The sequence below is a fragment of the Lytechinus pictus genome, unplaced genomic scaffold (assembly GCF_037042905.1).
Source record: "Lytechinus pictus isolate F3 Inbred unplaced genomic scaffold, Lp3.0 scaffold_19, whole genome shotgun sequence".
NCBI lineage: Eukaryota > Metazoa > Echinodermata > Echinoidea > Temnopleuroida > Toxopneustidae > Lytechinus > Lytechinus pictus.
In genome coordinates this window covers 2,713,747-2,730,283 of record NW_026974140.1, presented here as the reverse complement: position 1 = coordinate 2,730,283, position 16,537 = coordinate 2,713,747, and the positions used below count along the sequence as shown (strand labels likewise).

The 16,537-nt window shown below is 35.0% G+C and overlaps 1 protein-coding gene across 6 annotated transcripts in view; it reads right to left on the bottom strand.

The window, feature by feature from the left end:
* Window positions 1-15,363, bottom strand: part of LOC129261032 (serine/threonine-protein kinase Nek1-like) — a 54,180-nt gene extending 38,817 nt beyond the window's left edge. For all 6 annotated transcript variants that reach the window (XM_054899074.2, XM_054899073.2, XM_064114219.1 and 3 more), the window contains exons 1-8: window positions 15,218-15,363; window positions 14,696-14,792; window positions 7,987-8,168; window positions 5,698-5,765; window positions 5,206-5,292; window positions 4,770-4,824; window positions 1,523-1,647; window positions 519-594 (exon numbers count right to left, since the gene is read on the bottom strand). In XM_054899074.2, the coding sequence (XP_054755049.2) occupies window positions 519-594; window positions 1,523-1,647; window positions 4,770-4,824; window positions 5,206-5,292; window positions 5,698-5,765; window positions 7,987-8,168; window positions 14,696-14,792; window positions 15,218-15,334 (807 nt within the window). In that variant the 5' untranslated portion in view covers window positions 15,335-15,363. The remainder of the gene's footprint in view (window positions 1-518; window positions 595-1,522; window positions 1,648-4,769; window positions 4,825-5,205; window positions 5,293-5,697; window positions 5,766-7,986; window positions 8,169-14,695; window positions 14,793-15,217) is intronic.
* Between the last annotated feature and the right edge of the window lie 1,174 nt (window positions 15,364-16,537).

Sequence of the window (16,537 nt, the reverse complement as noted above, 5' to 3'; positions counted from 1 at the left end):
GGGAACAAAAGAAAACAAAAATTGGAGGAAAAACAAATAGATTGAACAATCATATAATGAATCTCAAGAATATTGAAGATTGACTGACACTACTAGGTTTTGAGGATGCAACCAAACAAATAAGTGTACAGATAATATTAGGGAATAACAATCTTTAAAAAAAAATCAATATCTACTTCAAGGTAATTACTACCTGGGGTGGATCCAGGGTTTCATTAAAAAAAATGGAATAGTGATCTCTGAAAATTGTTTGAGCAGCCTTTCTTTACACCAAAATAACTTGGCACTTAAAATCGGGTTGCTTTCTATAGGGCCATATGCATACCCATTAACTTGCATGAATCTCACTACTAAAGAAGCACTATGAAAGCACTTCAAGAAAGAAATGAAAGACAATTACCTTACACATCAAAGTACATGCATAATAACTATATCATTCTGACTTTGGTACACAAAAAATAAAATAAAAGTGTGCAAAATTATTTCAAATGAGCATTTGAACACGAAATATGACTTACTGCATCAGTTAAGAATTTCTCTATCCTCCTTTGAACAAAGGGTTTCTTCAAAACTGAGTTTATAGAAGGCCTGTCCCTGTATTGTAAGAAAAAAAAGTGAAAGTGATGTCTAAATTCGGATGAGAAATCATTTCAAGGGAAATTCTTGAAAGTCAAGTCAAAGTCTCATAACTTCATTATGATGATAACTATCAAAGCTTCCATGCTTTCTTAGCAATCAGGTAAAAAAAAAATCACTACCATTTACCATTTATGATCATCATTATACATTGCTCATTTTCTGACTACTCGGCAATAACTCGTTTATTTTTAGAGTCGTTCAACAACCATTGATTATTATTATTTGTTTGGCGTCACCTGTGCCTAGGAGGTGAAAAGCGAACTGAATCACTATGACCCGCAGTTCTCTCCTCCTGATATAACTGATTGGGGGAGTGCAGGTGGAACACTACACCGGGTTTCCCCTTACACTTATACGAAAAGTGCAGTGGGTTCTTAACGTGCAAAAGTGTTGACTCTCCCATTTAACAACCTATCCAAGGATCGGAGTGTTTTCCCCTGTAACATAGCCTGCATCTATGCAACAGGGGAAAGACGTTTACACACAATACACTGGCTTCAGTCATCTGCCCAGGGTGGACTTGAACCCAACATCTTTGGTTTGACAGGCATATGCTTTGCCGACTAAGCCAACTTCTTATTATATTCTGCTAAAACAATTCAATTTGTGACTGTTATCATGACTTGAGTTTACCTGTAATCAAGATAAAAGCTTTGAGACATTCCCTGTAAATTGTAGAGAACACAGGTAATGTAATAATTATTGCACTGTTTTTGTAAAAACACCATCAAATTGCATTTTCATCAAATCTTTTTCCACTTATGTCAGTACAAGTTAAACAAAGGAAGACATTCACATCAACACGCAGCCAGGCCACACATCAAAGAACTTTGAATAATCTTCAAGAATTAATCATGTTTCTACATCCCACTGGCCTGCTTACCTAGGGTTTCTCTTGAATAGTTGAGCCACTAGATTCCTGATCTCATAGCTATAGCGTGGTGATACAGGAGGAAAGGATCCACGGATTATCTTTAGGACTAGGTTCTTCATGTTTCCTGCTTCAAACTGAATGTAAAAAAAAAAGATATATATCTCATCATCAGGGGCAGCGCTACAGGCAGGGCAACCATCCCCCTTTTATGATTTTTCAAGTAATGGGGGAAAAGAGGATACAAAAAAAAAAAAAAGAATAGGATTATAAAAAACAGAAATCTAGGTTGTGTAACTATTATTACCACTACTATTCAACTGAGAACAAAAATGTCACTTTTTAAGTTTTCATGCCATCTTGCTCCCTCCCCATCAAAATATCCTGATGACGCCCCTTGATCATCATCATAATCATTGATATGAATAGTCAGTAGCTGCCCTATTACAAGGGTTAACTGTCAGGAGTATTAGACACATCTGTAATCATTGGAAAATTGTGATTCCAATCAAGGGGGGCACTTCCATTGACGAGTGGATACATGTACCATGCGTAACCCCCAAAAAAATAATATAAAAAGGATCTCTTTTTCAAGATAGGGCACGTTACGTACGTAATGTAATAAGGGTGTCAAAAACAATAAAATAATGAAAAAAGGGTATATATTTTGCTAGGAAAACTACATGTTTACGGTCCAATTTGCGAGGGTATAAAAAGACTAAAATACTTTATAAACTAAAGGATGTACTTTTGCCCCAACACTACGTGTTTAGAGTCAGATTTGAGCGAGGTGTGAGGGGTGATACTAAACCCAATGAAAAATAAAGGTAAAGCCGACGACCGTGATCACATCCAAACAATTAGAGATCGTTGTACTTGTTTAGGGGGTCTATCTAGGCCAGGGTATTTTGGGAGTTCAAATGCCGGGGGGGGGGGGGGGGGGGGCCTTGAGATCTCGGCCGTTGGCCGTGCGATCGCGCCGAAAATTGGCACGCAGGTCGTCTGGGACATAATCTACAAAATTGTATAGTAATTTATTTCATGCAAATTGCTATTAAGTGATTATGCTAATTTATGCATAATTAGTATGCGAAATCATACTTATCCCTCTAACTCCCTAAATAAAGCACCAAATGTTCTAATTTTTGGTTTGGAAACTCTTTGTGGTGTTCTTAGCAAGTGTACATGAAAAAAATTGCGATATCAGATCAATTTCTTATGTATTATATTGTTTTTTGTAATTTCTTATGTATTTCTATGTTTTTTGGACCTTTTGTTTTTCATTGTTTTTTCAATGAAATTTGTTGGGGACGCTTCTGAGATCATAAACAGCATAAAATAAATACGTTTGGACCAGCAAAACTAAAAATAATCATACATTTATGATTTTTGGTTGAAAACACAATTTGCATTTACTTTGTACACGAAATCACGCTTTTGAGCAATTTTTGGTCTGACATGCACTAACATAATGTTGCGTAACCGAGGCCCCCCCCCCCCCGGCCTGGATAGGGTTAAGGAAATACTTGTCAAGGGTACTGTTTTGTTTCCAATACTTGTTAAGGGTAGGGTTTCACACGCCAATACTTGTTAAGGGGTGCATTTTCAGAACATGGAAAATACTTCTTTATGGTGCTTTTCAAAACCCCATGGTCACGCATGGTATCCACTTGTCAATGGAAGTGCCCCCCCCGGGATTCCAAATACGTTTACACTTAAAAACTTTGATTTGTGAATATTATTCCTATGAAAACCTATTACAAATAATTGAGTATATGAATATAAAAAAGGCCCTATGTCCCTAAGTCCATAGGAGGTAATTTCGAGAAAATCTAGAAAAAAATTGATATTTTTTAAATTTGGGCAATTAAAGTATATTTGGCCAAAGGACATCAGAGAACATAAAACAAATTTAAGTGAACATTTTTTATGAACATTAATATTCATGTTATTTATGGGTGGGGCCTTTTGTCTGGTAGACTTGGGTCATTTTTAGAATCATATGGATTTGGGTCATTTTTACATTCATATACATGGTAGACTTCTGTAGTAAGTAGTAAAAATAATGAGAGAGGGCGCTATGATATGAATGTAAGCAAAGCCCATGTCCTGGACTTGGGCTTTTCTTACACTCATACCAGATTTTCCTCCTTTATTTAACCCTAAATAGACTGGGCTATTTCGACGCCTAAGAAGACTGGGGGGGGGGGCTGATTCAGCCCCCCCTTATGATCTCGGCCGTCGATCGCGCGATCGCGACGAAAATTGGCACGCGCGTTACCCATGGCATTATCTACAAAACTATAAAATCAAATTCTGCGAAAAATCTCATTGCTCATTAATTATGCTAATTAAGCGTAAAATCGTAAGTTTGCTCTAATTAATAAAATAATGCCCCTAAAATGCTAATTTTGGTTTCACATACTCTAGATAGGCATCTGATTAAATTTATTTTTCAAAATTTTCAACATCACATTTATTTTCTTGTGTATTCTATTGTTTTCTAAATTTCTTATGTATTTCCTTGTTTTTCGACTTTTTGTTTTTTATTGTTTTTTCAATGGAAATCGTCAGGGACTTTATTTTGACCATAAAAAAGATAAAATTCATTGATTTTAAGCAGTAAAAGTAAAAATAATGATACATTTATGAATTTTGGCTAAAAACACCATTTGCATTGGTTTTGTACACAAATTCACGTTTTTGAGTAATTTTGGGTCTGCATGCACTTACGAAATGTTGTGTAATTTCGGAACCGCATACCCGGGGGTCACAATTTTGGTCTCAAAAGTTGCGCGAGACTTGAAATTAAAAAGTCTGCGAGTGACGCGGTAAAAAAAATTCGCGCGGCGGATTTATCGCGAAAAATGTTGAGGGGGGGGCTGAATCAGCCCCCCCCCAGTCTTTTTAGGGTTAAGGCATTTCTGAAATGATTTCAGATTTATCATTTAAACACAAGATGAGTCATTGTATAAGGAACAACTTCCCATACTTAACTCAATTTCGCCAAAAATTGGACTTGGGCCATTATTACATTCAGACATTCAATTATATTTTACTATTACAATACCCATCATAATACAAATGTGGAAAATATAAAACTACACAAACATTATACTGAAGTTTCATAACTTAGAAGTATAAACTTATTGATATATTCAATGCATTAGGAAAGCAACACTTAATAGTTACAATAAGAACACAAGTAATAATGACTGCAAGAACAAATGGTTATAGTGCCTTTGTGCAAAAAACTTACAGCATGTTTCAGTGTCAGCGTCTCATAGAGTACACAGCCAAGGGCCCATATATCACTGGAAAAAAAAGGAATAATTCACAAGCAGTATTAGACACACTACAATGATGGTAACTATTCAACGTCATTATGAAGCGATTTAATCAGCACACAGGAGGGGGTGGGTTGGATTGTTGTACATGAATGAGTAAGACAACTCATATAAAGACAAAATACATTATGTCTGCATTTTTTAAGAACCCCCCCCCTTTTTTTATCTTTCATAACCACCTTATTATTTTCAACCGTTATGTTTTATGAGACCGGTTATATTTGAAATACTTGTAATGGTGATTATGATGATATGAAATAGTTTTTAAACACTTAAAGAAATCACTTTTAAAAAAGATTTTTTTAAATTAATTCCAAACCTAAATCAATAAGAATGATTTTTACTTACCTTTTGTTATTATATGGTTTATTTTCACATATCTCAGGAGAGAGATAATATGGTGTGCCTATACATGTCCTTGCCAATTCCATTGTACTGAAAGAGAGAGAGTGAGAGAGATACAGAGAGATGAGAAGATAGAAAATAAATGATAAGGGAAGAAGACCTACATAACAAAAAGAGGAGGGGTGGGGGTCAGAGGGCAAAGAAGGGGGGCAAGTCATTGTGCTAAACCAAACAAAGACACCAGAACAGGTTAAAATACTAGAAAATAATTATTTATTCAGCAATGAAAAAGATACATAAAACATTACATGCACATAGAGAGCGCTGTTAATTAGTTAAATTTGTCAGGAAAAATTGATTGTAAATAAGAAGTTCATGATCAGTGAATGAAACTATACAAGAAGATACAAATAAATCTTGGATATCTTTCATTCACAAACCATCATCATTTCACATCTCAAAATAAAAACAAAATAGGGGAGTGGAGATACTTACTTATTTAAAACTCTTGCAATGCCAAAGTCACCCATTTTGATGATGCCTTTCCGTGTCAAGAAAATATTCTATAGTTAAATGAAAAAAAAAATACATGAACCAAGATACCAGTAAACATCCTCTCATAAACATTCCTGTTAAAATTACACAGATGAACTCAAAAGCAAATATATTGTTATGATATTATCAATATAAAAAATGTGGTGTCAATATCCTCAAAAGGCACTTTTCTTTAATAGTTCAAAACATTTAAGATGAATAAATACTACTGTACCCATATTTGTGTGAACTAGCAGTATAGTCTGATCTCTCTTATCCGGACATGTTGGGACCAGCACCAATCCGGATAAGGAATTCATCCAAATTTGGGAGACCCTATATTAACTACACACAGTTGTGCCTCCCCAATGGTAGCAACACGTAATCAATAGTAGTGGGCTTACACAGACAAGATTAAAACTCTTGAATAATTTACCTGCTTAAATGATTATTTATTTATTTATTCTCGAATATTTAAACAGGGTGGCCTGATCAGCATATATATCAGATATACGAAAAACATAGTAACAGGACATTATGAGATACAGAAAAAAAGAACAAATAAAAAATAAAAATACAAGAATATGTTACGAGATACAAATGGCAAGATACATGATATAGATATGCAAATTATACAAACATTAAAAAGCTGGTCTTCCTCAGGGCTCTGTGATTATTATTTAAAAAACATTAACCCTATGAAGACTTGGGGGGGCTGATTCAGCCCCCCCCTGACATTTTTTGTGATAAATCCGCCTCGCGAAATTTTTTGACCGCATCGCTCACTGACTTCTTACATTCAAGTCTCGCGCAACTTTTGAGACCAAATTTGCGACCCCCAGGTACACGGTTCCGAAATTACGCAATATTTCGTAAGTGCATGTAGACCCAAAATTGCACAAAAACGTGAATTTGTGTACAAATCCAATGCAAATAGTGTTTTTAACCAAAATTCATAAATCATTATTTTTCTTTTTACTGATTGAAGTCAATTAATTCCATCATATTTATAGTCAAAATAAAGTCCTCGACAATTTCCATTGAAAAAACAATAAAAACGGAAAGTCGAAAAACAAAGAAATACATAAGAAATTTAGAAAACAATAAAATACATAAAAAAATAAATGTGATTTTGAATTAAAAAAAAAATACATTTGATCAGATTCATATAAAGTGTCTGTGTACCCAAAATTAGCATTTTAGGGGCATTATTTAGTTAATTAAAGCAAACTTTTGATTTTATGCATAAATTAGCATAATTAATTAGCAATGAGATTTTTCGAAGAATTTGATCTTGTTGTTTTGTAGATTATGCCATGGGTAAAGCGCATCCCAAGTTTCATCGCGATCGCTTGATCGATGGCCGAGGTCATAAGGGGGGGCTGAATCAGCCCCCCCCCCCCAGTCTTCTTAGGCATCGAAATAGCCCAGTCTATTTAGGGTTAAAAAGATGATTATTAAAACATATTAAAACATAAGGCAATGTATTACACAGTACTAGAAATTTAATTTTGGAATAAAAAAACCAAGCAGAAGACATTATTTGGTAATTTTATCACTAATATACATCGAGATTAAAAAAAAAAGAAAAAAAAAGCATGAAACGTTTTACTGTTTAAATATATGGAATGAAGTGGGAATAACAGAAAGACAAGAAAAGAATAGGAATTTGACTTGGCCTTGATACCTATGTGTGAGCCAAATTTCATGAGAATTGGCTGAAAATTGATTAAGTAATTCAAAACGCAAGATTTTAACACTAATCTCACTTTATAATATGCCGTTACGATGGCAACATGATTTCTGACACACAAAATATGTTTTGCACATCTTTACCTCAAGACCAATGCGTGTGCCAAATTTCAAGAGAATTGCTTAAAAACTTTTAAAAAAGTAGTTTGAACTGCAAGATTTTTACCACATTTTTGCCATAATATACAGTTGCCATGACAACACCATTTCCGACACACACGAAAAATGTATCTTGCACATCTATACCCCAACACCAATAGGTGTTCCAAGTTTCACGAGAATTGAGGAAGTAGTTCGATGCGCAAGATTTGCAACGGACCGACCACCCGACCATACACTAATTCCATATACCCCCTTCAAACTTGGTTTGGCGGAGGGGTAAGAACAGAGCACAAGAAGGAGTCTGCCAGTAAGGTGCAATACTCACTTCTATTTATGGACATGCATGAGATAAAAACAGATCTGGACAAAATAATCCATGCTGTTTTTCTTTTTTACCTGTGATTTGATGTCCCTATGAAGAATCTTTCTGTCGTGAACATGTTTGAGAGCCAGACAGATCTGAACAAACCAATCCATGACTTCATCTTCAGGAAACAGCACGCCTCGTCGTCTATTGATAGCTTGATAAAGGTCACCTCCATCACAGTAATCCATAACAATGTACAGGTTACCTTTCTCTGTAGGGATACAAACAAAAGACATGATTCAGGGCTTGAATTCATCAAAGTCAGGATATTGTGTGGCCTCAATAATTCATATTGTTTTTTTAATTGTTTCCATTTGGGCAATTCCATAAAAAAAAACCTATATGTGGGACTTTCATGAAATTTTCTTTCTCTCATTTCTTGTTCTTTTGAAAGTCTGTAATGCCCTCAAATGACCATGACTTGATAGGCTTATGAAGTGAAGTAAGACTTGAAAAAAATGGGTGTCGGGTGTACAAAAAGGTTGATCATTTTATGGAACTGCCCATTTGTATTGAAATAAAGAAACTTTTCTTGTAGAAGAGGCCTCGCCATCAAATCATTAAAGTTTTAAGGCCAAATGATTCATAGACTTGAACACATTTTATTGTAATTCCCTGAATTTTCCAACTGCGGAGCGTTTCATCAACATTTTTGTCCGACAAATTGTCAGATCTGACATCTTTCCTAGGTTTTGATTGGCTGAGAGGAACATTTACTATGGTAACTGTCTGATAAATCGGGACTTGCCGGATAAAATGTCCGACAAGCCCTTTCATGATACGCTCCCCAGGACTTGCATCTATAAACCTGCAGGGCCCGTTTCTCTACACCGTCATGAGTCTAACTGCTTGACTAAATCGAAGATAGTGAGCTACTTGTTCGCAAACCGTTTCACGAAGCCCTCTTTGCCAAGATTGGGTACAACAACCTCGCTAAATATTTATGACACCTCCGAACCTGTCATAAATTCTTTCTTAACGACGTAGTGGCATCACGTAGGTTAGACTATGGCATGCAAAGCTGCTTCGAAACTTGGAAATAATAATCAGGGTGCTACATATAAGCACTTGCCCGATTGCCCGGGGCAAGTAAAAGTTAGAGTCGGGCAAGTGTTTTGAAGTAAAGACCAAAAGTACTTGCCCGAATTGGGCAAGCAAAATTCTCTCAATAGAATGACCAAAATTAGGGTCGATATGATAAATTTACCCTAATTTTGGTCATGGCAGGCAAGATAAAATCACTTTGGTAAAGAAATGCAATAACAAAGTAGATCAGTTCATGTCAAAAGAGAGAAAAAGGTCAATGGTTTATAAAACCGTAAAACTTTCTTTTGGAGAGGTAAAAAAAAAATTTCAATGTTTTTTTCGGGCAAGTGAAATAGATTTTAGGGCAAGCATATTCCAACTTTTTAAAAATTTACTTGCCCGACTGGGCAAGTGCTTCTAAAAAGTTATGTAGCACCCTGATAATCTTACGTAATCAATCATAGAAGTTGAAATTACATCGCAAAACAAGTGGGATAGATCATTCAATACTTATTGTAATATAAAGAAACTATAAAACTGTTGGTAAAACGCCTCAAAACCATTCATTTTGAAATAGTAAAATAATTGAATCAATAAAGATTCTACCACGTCAGGCCATCCATAACTGTAGTCGTATTTGTTTCTTTCAGACTCCTATTAACATTCGGAAAAATTCTATCTCTAATTTATGCATAGAATTTGTGAAATAGTATTTTTCGGAATCTAAAGATTTAAAAAATTTATGGTAAACTATTGGTATATTTTGATGTTTGGAATCATAAAAATTGTATAATTATCATCATTCTACAAGTGGAATGCCTCTGGCTGTCTCACCTGCATCACACGATTCAATATAGTAGCAGTGCCGACTTTGAAAACTACTATAAAATAATTATTCACAAAAAACACCAGTCATATATTGATACAATACTACGTTCATTGACATTTGACCTTGATCATGTGACCTAAAACATGTCAGTGATATTTGATTACCCCTATATCCACATTTTATACACTATATCTATAAACTTTGAAAGTTATGACAGCAATCTAATAATTACCTCTAAATTGGCCAAAATTCAATGACCTTAAATGACCTTTGACTTTGGTCATGTGACCTGAAACTCGCATGAGATGTTCAGTGATACTTGATGACTCTTATGTCCAATTTTTATGAACTAGACCAATATACTCACTGAGTTATGATGGTAATTCAACAAATGCCCCCAACATGGCCAAAGTCCATTGACCTTTGACCTTGGTCATGTGACCTGACACTCGGACGAGATGTTCAAAGATACTTGATTACTCTTATGTACAAGTTTCATGAATCAGATCCATAAACTTTCAAAGTTATGATGGTAATTCAACAGATACCCCCATTATGGCCAAAGTTCATTGACCTTTGACATTGGTCATGTGACCTGAAATGCGCACAAGATGTTCAATGATACTTGATTACTCTTATGTCCAAGTTTTATGAACTAGACCAATAAACTTTCAAAGTTATGATGGTAATTCAACAAATACCCCAATTTGGCTAAACATCATTGACCCTAAATGACCTTTGATCTTAATCATGTGACCTAAAACTTGCACAGGATATTTAGTGATACTTGATTACTCTTATGTCCAAGTTTTATGAATCAGATCCATAAAATTTCAAAGTTATGATGATAATTATTTGGTGTATACAATTCGCGATTTCAGTGCTAAGATGTATAAAGATTCCGAATTTGCAGAATTTCGTTCATTTAAAAATCTTGATGAGGAAACATTTTATAGTGAATTGAGAAATATTCCTTGGCAGGTCGTAAAAGATATAGATGATGTTGATGTTGCTTGGGATGTATGCTTGACTTTTTTCAATGATGTAATCAACAGGCACATTCCCTTTTGTAAAAAGCGGATAAGAAAAAAAGCTTGTCCTTGGATATCTGACGAGGTCGTCAAGCTAATGAAGGAACGTGATAAGGTTCTAAAAACAGCTAAAGTTAAGAAAAATAATGATATTTGGGACACATACAAATTTCTGAAAAATAAAGTTATTCATCTCATGAGAAAAAGTAAAAAAGAATATAATGCTAACCAGATTTCACAAAATCAAAACAATAGTAAGAAAATGTGGAGATGTTTGAGAGAACTTGTGCCAAAGTCATTACCTATTTCTCCCAACACCATAAACGTAGATGGAACAGATGTGTCGGGCAATGCAAATATTGCTGAAGCATTTAATGAATTTTTCATTTCAAATGCTACTAATATTACTAAGGACCTGCAAAGGGATACGTCTCAACAGAGAGTTCAAGTAGAAGATGATACAAATGTTGGTTCAATTCACTCTCAATTTGAGCTAGAGTTGATTACTAGAGATTTTGTTTTGAAACAGATTGATAATCTGAGTATAGATAAATCAACTGGGGAAGATCATGTCAGCTGCAAACTTTTAAAGATGACAAAAAATATTATCGCAGAGTCCCTTTGTGATATTATTAACAAATCCCTTACTACTGGAGTTGTTCCTCGTGAATGGAAAAAGGCTCGGGTAGTACCAATATTTAAATCTGGTGATATGTCTTCGTTGAATAATTACCGCCCAATTTCTATATTACCAATCGTTAGTAAAATTTTAGAAAGGGCTGTTCACCAACAGCTAAGTGAATTCTTGGACGTGAATGATTTATTACACCCAAATCAATCTGGTTTTCGGCCTATGCATTCAACAACTACTGCCCTTGCAAAACTTGTAAATCAGTGGTCGTTAAACATTGATAACAATTTAATTTCTGGAGTTGCGTTCATAGATCTTCGGAAGGCCTTTGATACCGTGGACCATGAGCTGCTTTTAAAGAAATTAACTTGCATTGGTTGTAGTAAGAGGACTATCACTTGGTTCAAATCATATTTATTTGATCGACAACTAGTGACACAATTCAAAGGAGCCAAATCGCACCCTTCAATCGTCAAATTAGGCGTGCCACAAGGGTCAATTCTAGGTCCCCTTTTATTTTCAATATATGTTAATAGTTTACCTGAATGTATTCATGAAGGTATTATAGATATGTACGCTGACGACACGACACTTACCGTCAGTGCGAATGATGCGACAGTTTTGGAAGAAAAATTAACTGTTGCATTAAACAAGGTCATGGCATGGATTAAAGATAATCAGCTCGTCCTCAACACTGAAAAAACTTGTGTCATAATAGGTTCTCGTGCTAATCTCAGGAAAATAGATTCTTTCACGATTTTGTTAAACGGTGATTTGATAAATAGAGTTCAATTCACCAAATGCTTAGGAGTTTTGATAGATGAAGAACTGAAATGGTCAAAACAAATTGAAAATGTATGTAAACTTACTCAGAAAAGCATTGGCATAATAAAGAGAGCGAAAAGTTCTTTGCCTGTGCAGTCCTTAAAGTTGCTTTATAACAGTTTAGTGTTGCCAAGATTTGATTACTGTTCTGCTGTATGGTCGAATAGATTTCAATCCCATACAATTAAGCTGCAAAAAATTCAGAAGAGGGCTGCAAGAATTATATTGAACAAGACATACGACACACCGTCGGCTGATTTGTTCACAAGTCTTAAATGGATGACACTAGACAAACGATTTGAGCTCAGTCGCGTTTTGATGATATTTAAATGTGTTCATAATTTAGCACCTTCTTACCTTCAGGTAAACTTAACCAATCCAAATGATGTACATGAACATCATACCAGACAGAGAGACAGTGGATATTTACGCGTGCCCAAGTTTCGCACTGATTGTTATAAGTGTAGTCCAATCGTATCTTCAATATTTGAATGGAATAAGCTTGATAATTCAATTAGAACAGCTCCTTCTGTCATTTCATTTAAGAGAATGTTTAAAAGAACTTGTAATTTATAAATAACTTGCGGAACATCCACTGTTGTGCTTATTTTGTGTTAGCATGACCTTGATGAGTTGGTGTATATTATCAGTATTTTCAAGATGTCCTTCTTAATTAATTTGATTTATTGATATTTTATTATACGTCAAACGAGTGCCCGTCTGCGTTTTGTTTGCTGCAAAGTTTGTTAATGTTTCGTTTTACATTCAAATCCTAATGTGAATCTTAATGCTGTAACATTCTGTACATACGTTATGCATTTTGTAAATATGTTTATTGTTATTCAGGGCCCCATGGAAGACCACTACTTATTGGTGAATGGGCTACCCTGTCAAAATATCAGAAATAAATAAATAAAAAAATAAAATAATTCAACAAATCCATAAACTTTCAAAGTTATGATAATTCAACAGATACCCCCAATTTGGCCAAAGTTCATTGACCCTAAATGACCTTTGACCTTGGTCATGTGACATGAAACTCAAGCATGATGTACAGTAATACTTGATTAACCTTATGACCAAGTTTCATGGACTAGGTCCATATATTTTCTAAGTTATGATGACATTTCAAAAACTTAACCTTAGGTTAAGATTTTGATGTTGATCCCCAACATGGTCTAAGTTCATTGACCCTAAATGACCTTTGAAATTGGTCATGTGACCTGAAACTTAGACAGGATGTTTAGTAATACTTGATAAACCTTATATTATGGCCAAGTTTCATGAACTAGGTCCATATACTTTCTAAGTTATGCTGTCATTTCAAAAGCTTAACCTTCGGTTAAGATTTGGTGTTGACGCCGCCGTCGTCGGAAAAGTGGCACCAATAGTCTCACTCTGCTTCGCAGGTGAGACAAAAAACCCATTATGGTTACTTTCATAAACTATCAAAATTTGATATCCCGGGGGTACCCATCTCAACATCCACATGTGATTTTTTTATTCATGAAATGAATTATTCATAATTTCATTTTCTCAGCAATTGAATGCTCCAGTCTTCATGGTTTAAGTTTGTATGATGCATAATTTACCTCTGATATTATTTTGAAAACGTATTTCCCAATTCATCACGATATTTGCAATTTTATCATAGTTTTTCTTTTTTTAATTATGCTATTTTGTAACTAAGGCTACGTCTCATCTGCTCTTTTTACCGATAGTATCGATATCAAGGGATTCTAGTTAGAAAGCCTTTCGTGAAACGGGTTTAGTAAGATTGGAACTAACTCTGTGGTTGGTGGATAAAGATATGACTAATTTGTCCAGGTGTTGAGAAATGGGCCCCAGTTTCATACGGAATTTTAAAAATTAATATAGAGATCAATGGTTCAAGTCATGTCCTGGTTAATACATTTTCCATGGTGAAGGTAATTATCAATGTTTGCCTCTCCAGACATAAATGATCATATCTCAGTGATCAACACAACTCTATTGAAACCAAACACACCCACAGCAACTTTCCAGGACAGAAAAAAGAAGACACATGAAAATTCTATAACTCCTCAATATGGGTGTCATGCTTTCTGCACCAGTCCAGGTGCAAATATGGAATAAAAGTCTGCTGCTTTTAATTGATAGGATAGTAAAATCGACATTTATATAGTGCTAAATGTGATTATTACTATCCTAGTCATTGAATTCATTTGCTATAGCACACATAATATGCACGGCTACAGACGACTTCTGCTAGATGTAGACGGTATTTAAAAGCCCACACATTCACAGCTAATCATATTCACAATGATGCATCCTGTTGTGACCAAGAAATGCTCCCCTAAAATTAACAGAATTCATTTATTAACTTTCCAGCACAATGTTGATACTACAGCACTCACCTTCAAAAGACTCAGTATAAGACACAATGTTAGGATGCTTCATCTTCCTCAAAACAGAAACTTCTTTCTTGGATTCCTCTCTTTCCTTCCTTTTCATCTACATCGGCAATAAAAAGAGGAAATAAATATTTGTAAAGTAGAAAAGAAATGATAAATAATGTAATGTCATCATATTAATTGTGTATATGTACAGTTTTCCATTTTTGAATTATTTGCATTATTTACTGATGTCTGGAGATGATGAAACAAAAGTCAGAGAAAGAAGAGAAATTTCTGAACAGAAAAAGGAAAGATTGAGACAAATGAGACAGAAGGTGAGAGAGAAAGAAAGAGATAAGGAGAAAAACAAGGGAGGAGAATGAGGGAGAAAGACTGGTAACAGCAGAGGAAAGAATAGGAAAGAAAGAAAAAGAGATGGGATAGAAAGGGCTTGAGGAAGAGAGGGGAAAGATATTCGGAAGGGTGGGGGTATAGTACTGTTTGTGATAGATGGCAGTCATATGATTATATACTATTACTTGCCTTGGAAATATTGATTTCTTTGATAACATACTCCTTGCCATCAGCCTTGCTTTTCACCAACAATGCCTTGCCAAAGGATCCCTCACCTATCTGTTTCCTCTTTATGTAATTCTCCATGATGTGGCAGCTGGGGTTAACCTGGAGGAGATACTGTAAAAAAAGGAAAATAGGAAAATGAAGTTAGGGCTGACAAATTACAGAAAATAACATAACAAACCAGCTTTAGCCTCTCACACTGTTCTAATGTATGGTGGAATTCAACAGTTTGACATTAACAGTTGTGACTTAAGCATTAATTAAGGCAATGATTGAGTCATGGTAAGTTTGAAGAGAGAAAGTACGAAAACAGATTTGCGGTCTTTATGAATTTGAAAAGAAATTGTACACAAAAGCTCAAAGTTTGGTATTTTTGGCGAAGATTTTTTTTGGGTATACTTGGCTCCTAAACTTCTAATGCATATACCCCAAGACTCCACACTAACTTTTTTCTTGGTGGCCTGATCGGTCCACAAAATCATCAATTTCATATTCTTGGAGGCCTGAAAGGAAATTTGGTGACCTAAAACAATAGAAAACATTACAATTTATCAAAACTTTTGGTAGCGCGACTGAGCCACCAATTGCGGGCTATTGCAGAAATTTGGTGGCCCGACTCTCAATTTGGTTACCCCGGACCACAGCTAATGTTGAGTCCTGTATACCCTATCCCATAATTTTAAGTACATTTTTGGAATCCACACTTGGGTTCCTATCAGGAAATGTATACTTTTATGTACAATGGGTGAAGTATGTCAAAGTTAAATAGATTTAACCCTAAGAAGACTGGGGGAGGGGGGGCTGATTAAGCCCCCCCTCGACATTTTTTGCGATAAATCCGCCGCGCAATTTTTTTGACCGCGTCCCTCGCTGACTTTTTACTTTTAAGTCTCGCGCAACTTTTGAGACCAAAATTGTGACCCCCGGGTACGCAGTTCCGAAATTACACAACATTTTGTAATTGCATACAGACCCAAAATTGCTCAAAACATGAATTTGTGTACAAATCCAATGCAAAGTGTTTTTTGCCAAAATTCATAAAATGTATCATATTTTTCCTTTTACTGCTCAAAATCAATTAATTTTATCTTGTTTATGGTCAAAATAAAGTCTCTGACAATTTCCATTGAAAAAAAAAGTCGAAAAACAAAGAAATACATAAGAAATTTAGAAAACAATAAAATACATAAAAAATAAATGTGATGTTGACATTTTTTTAACATAAATTTAATCAGATGCTTATCTAGAGTATGTGAAAGAAAAATTAGCATTTTAGGGGCATTA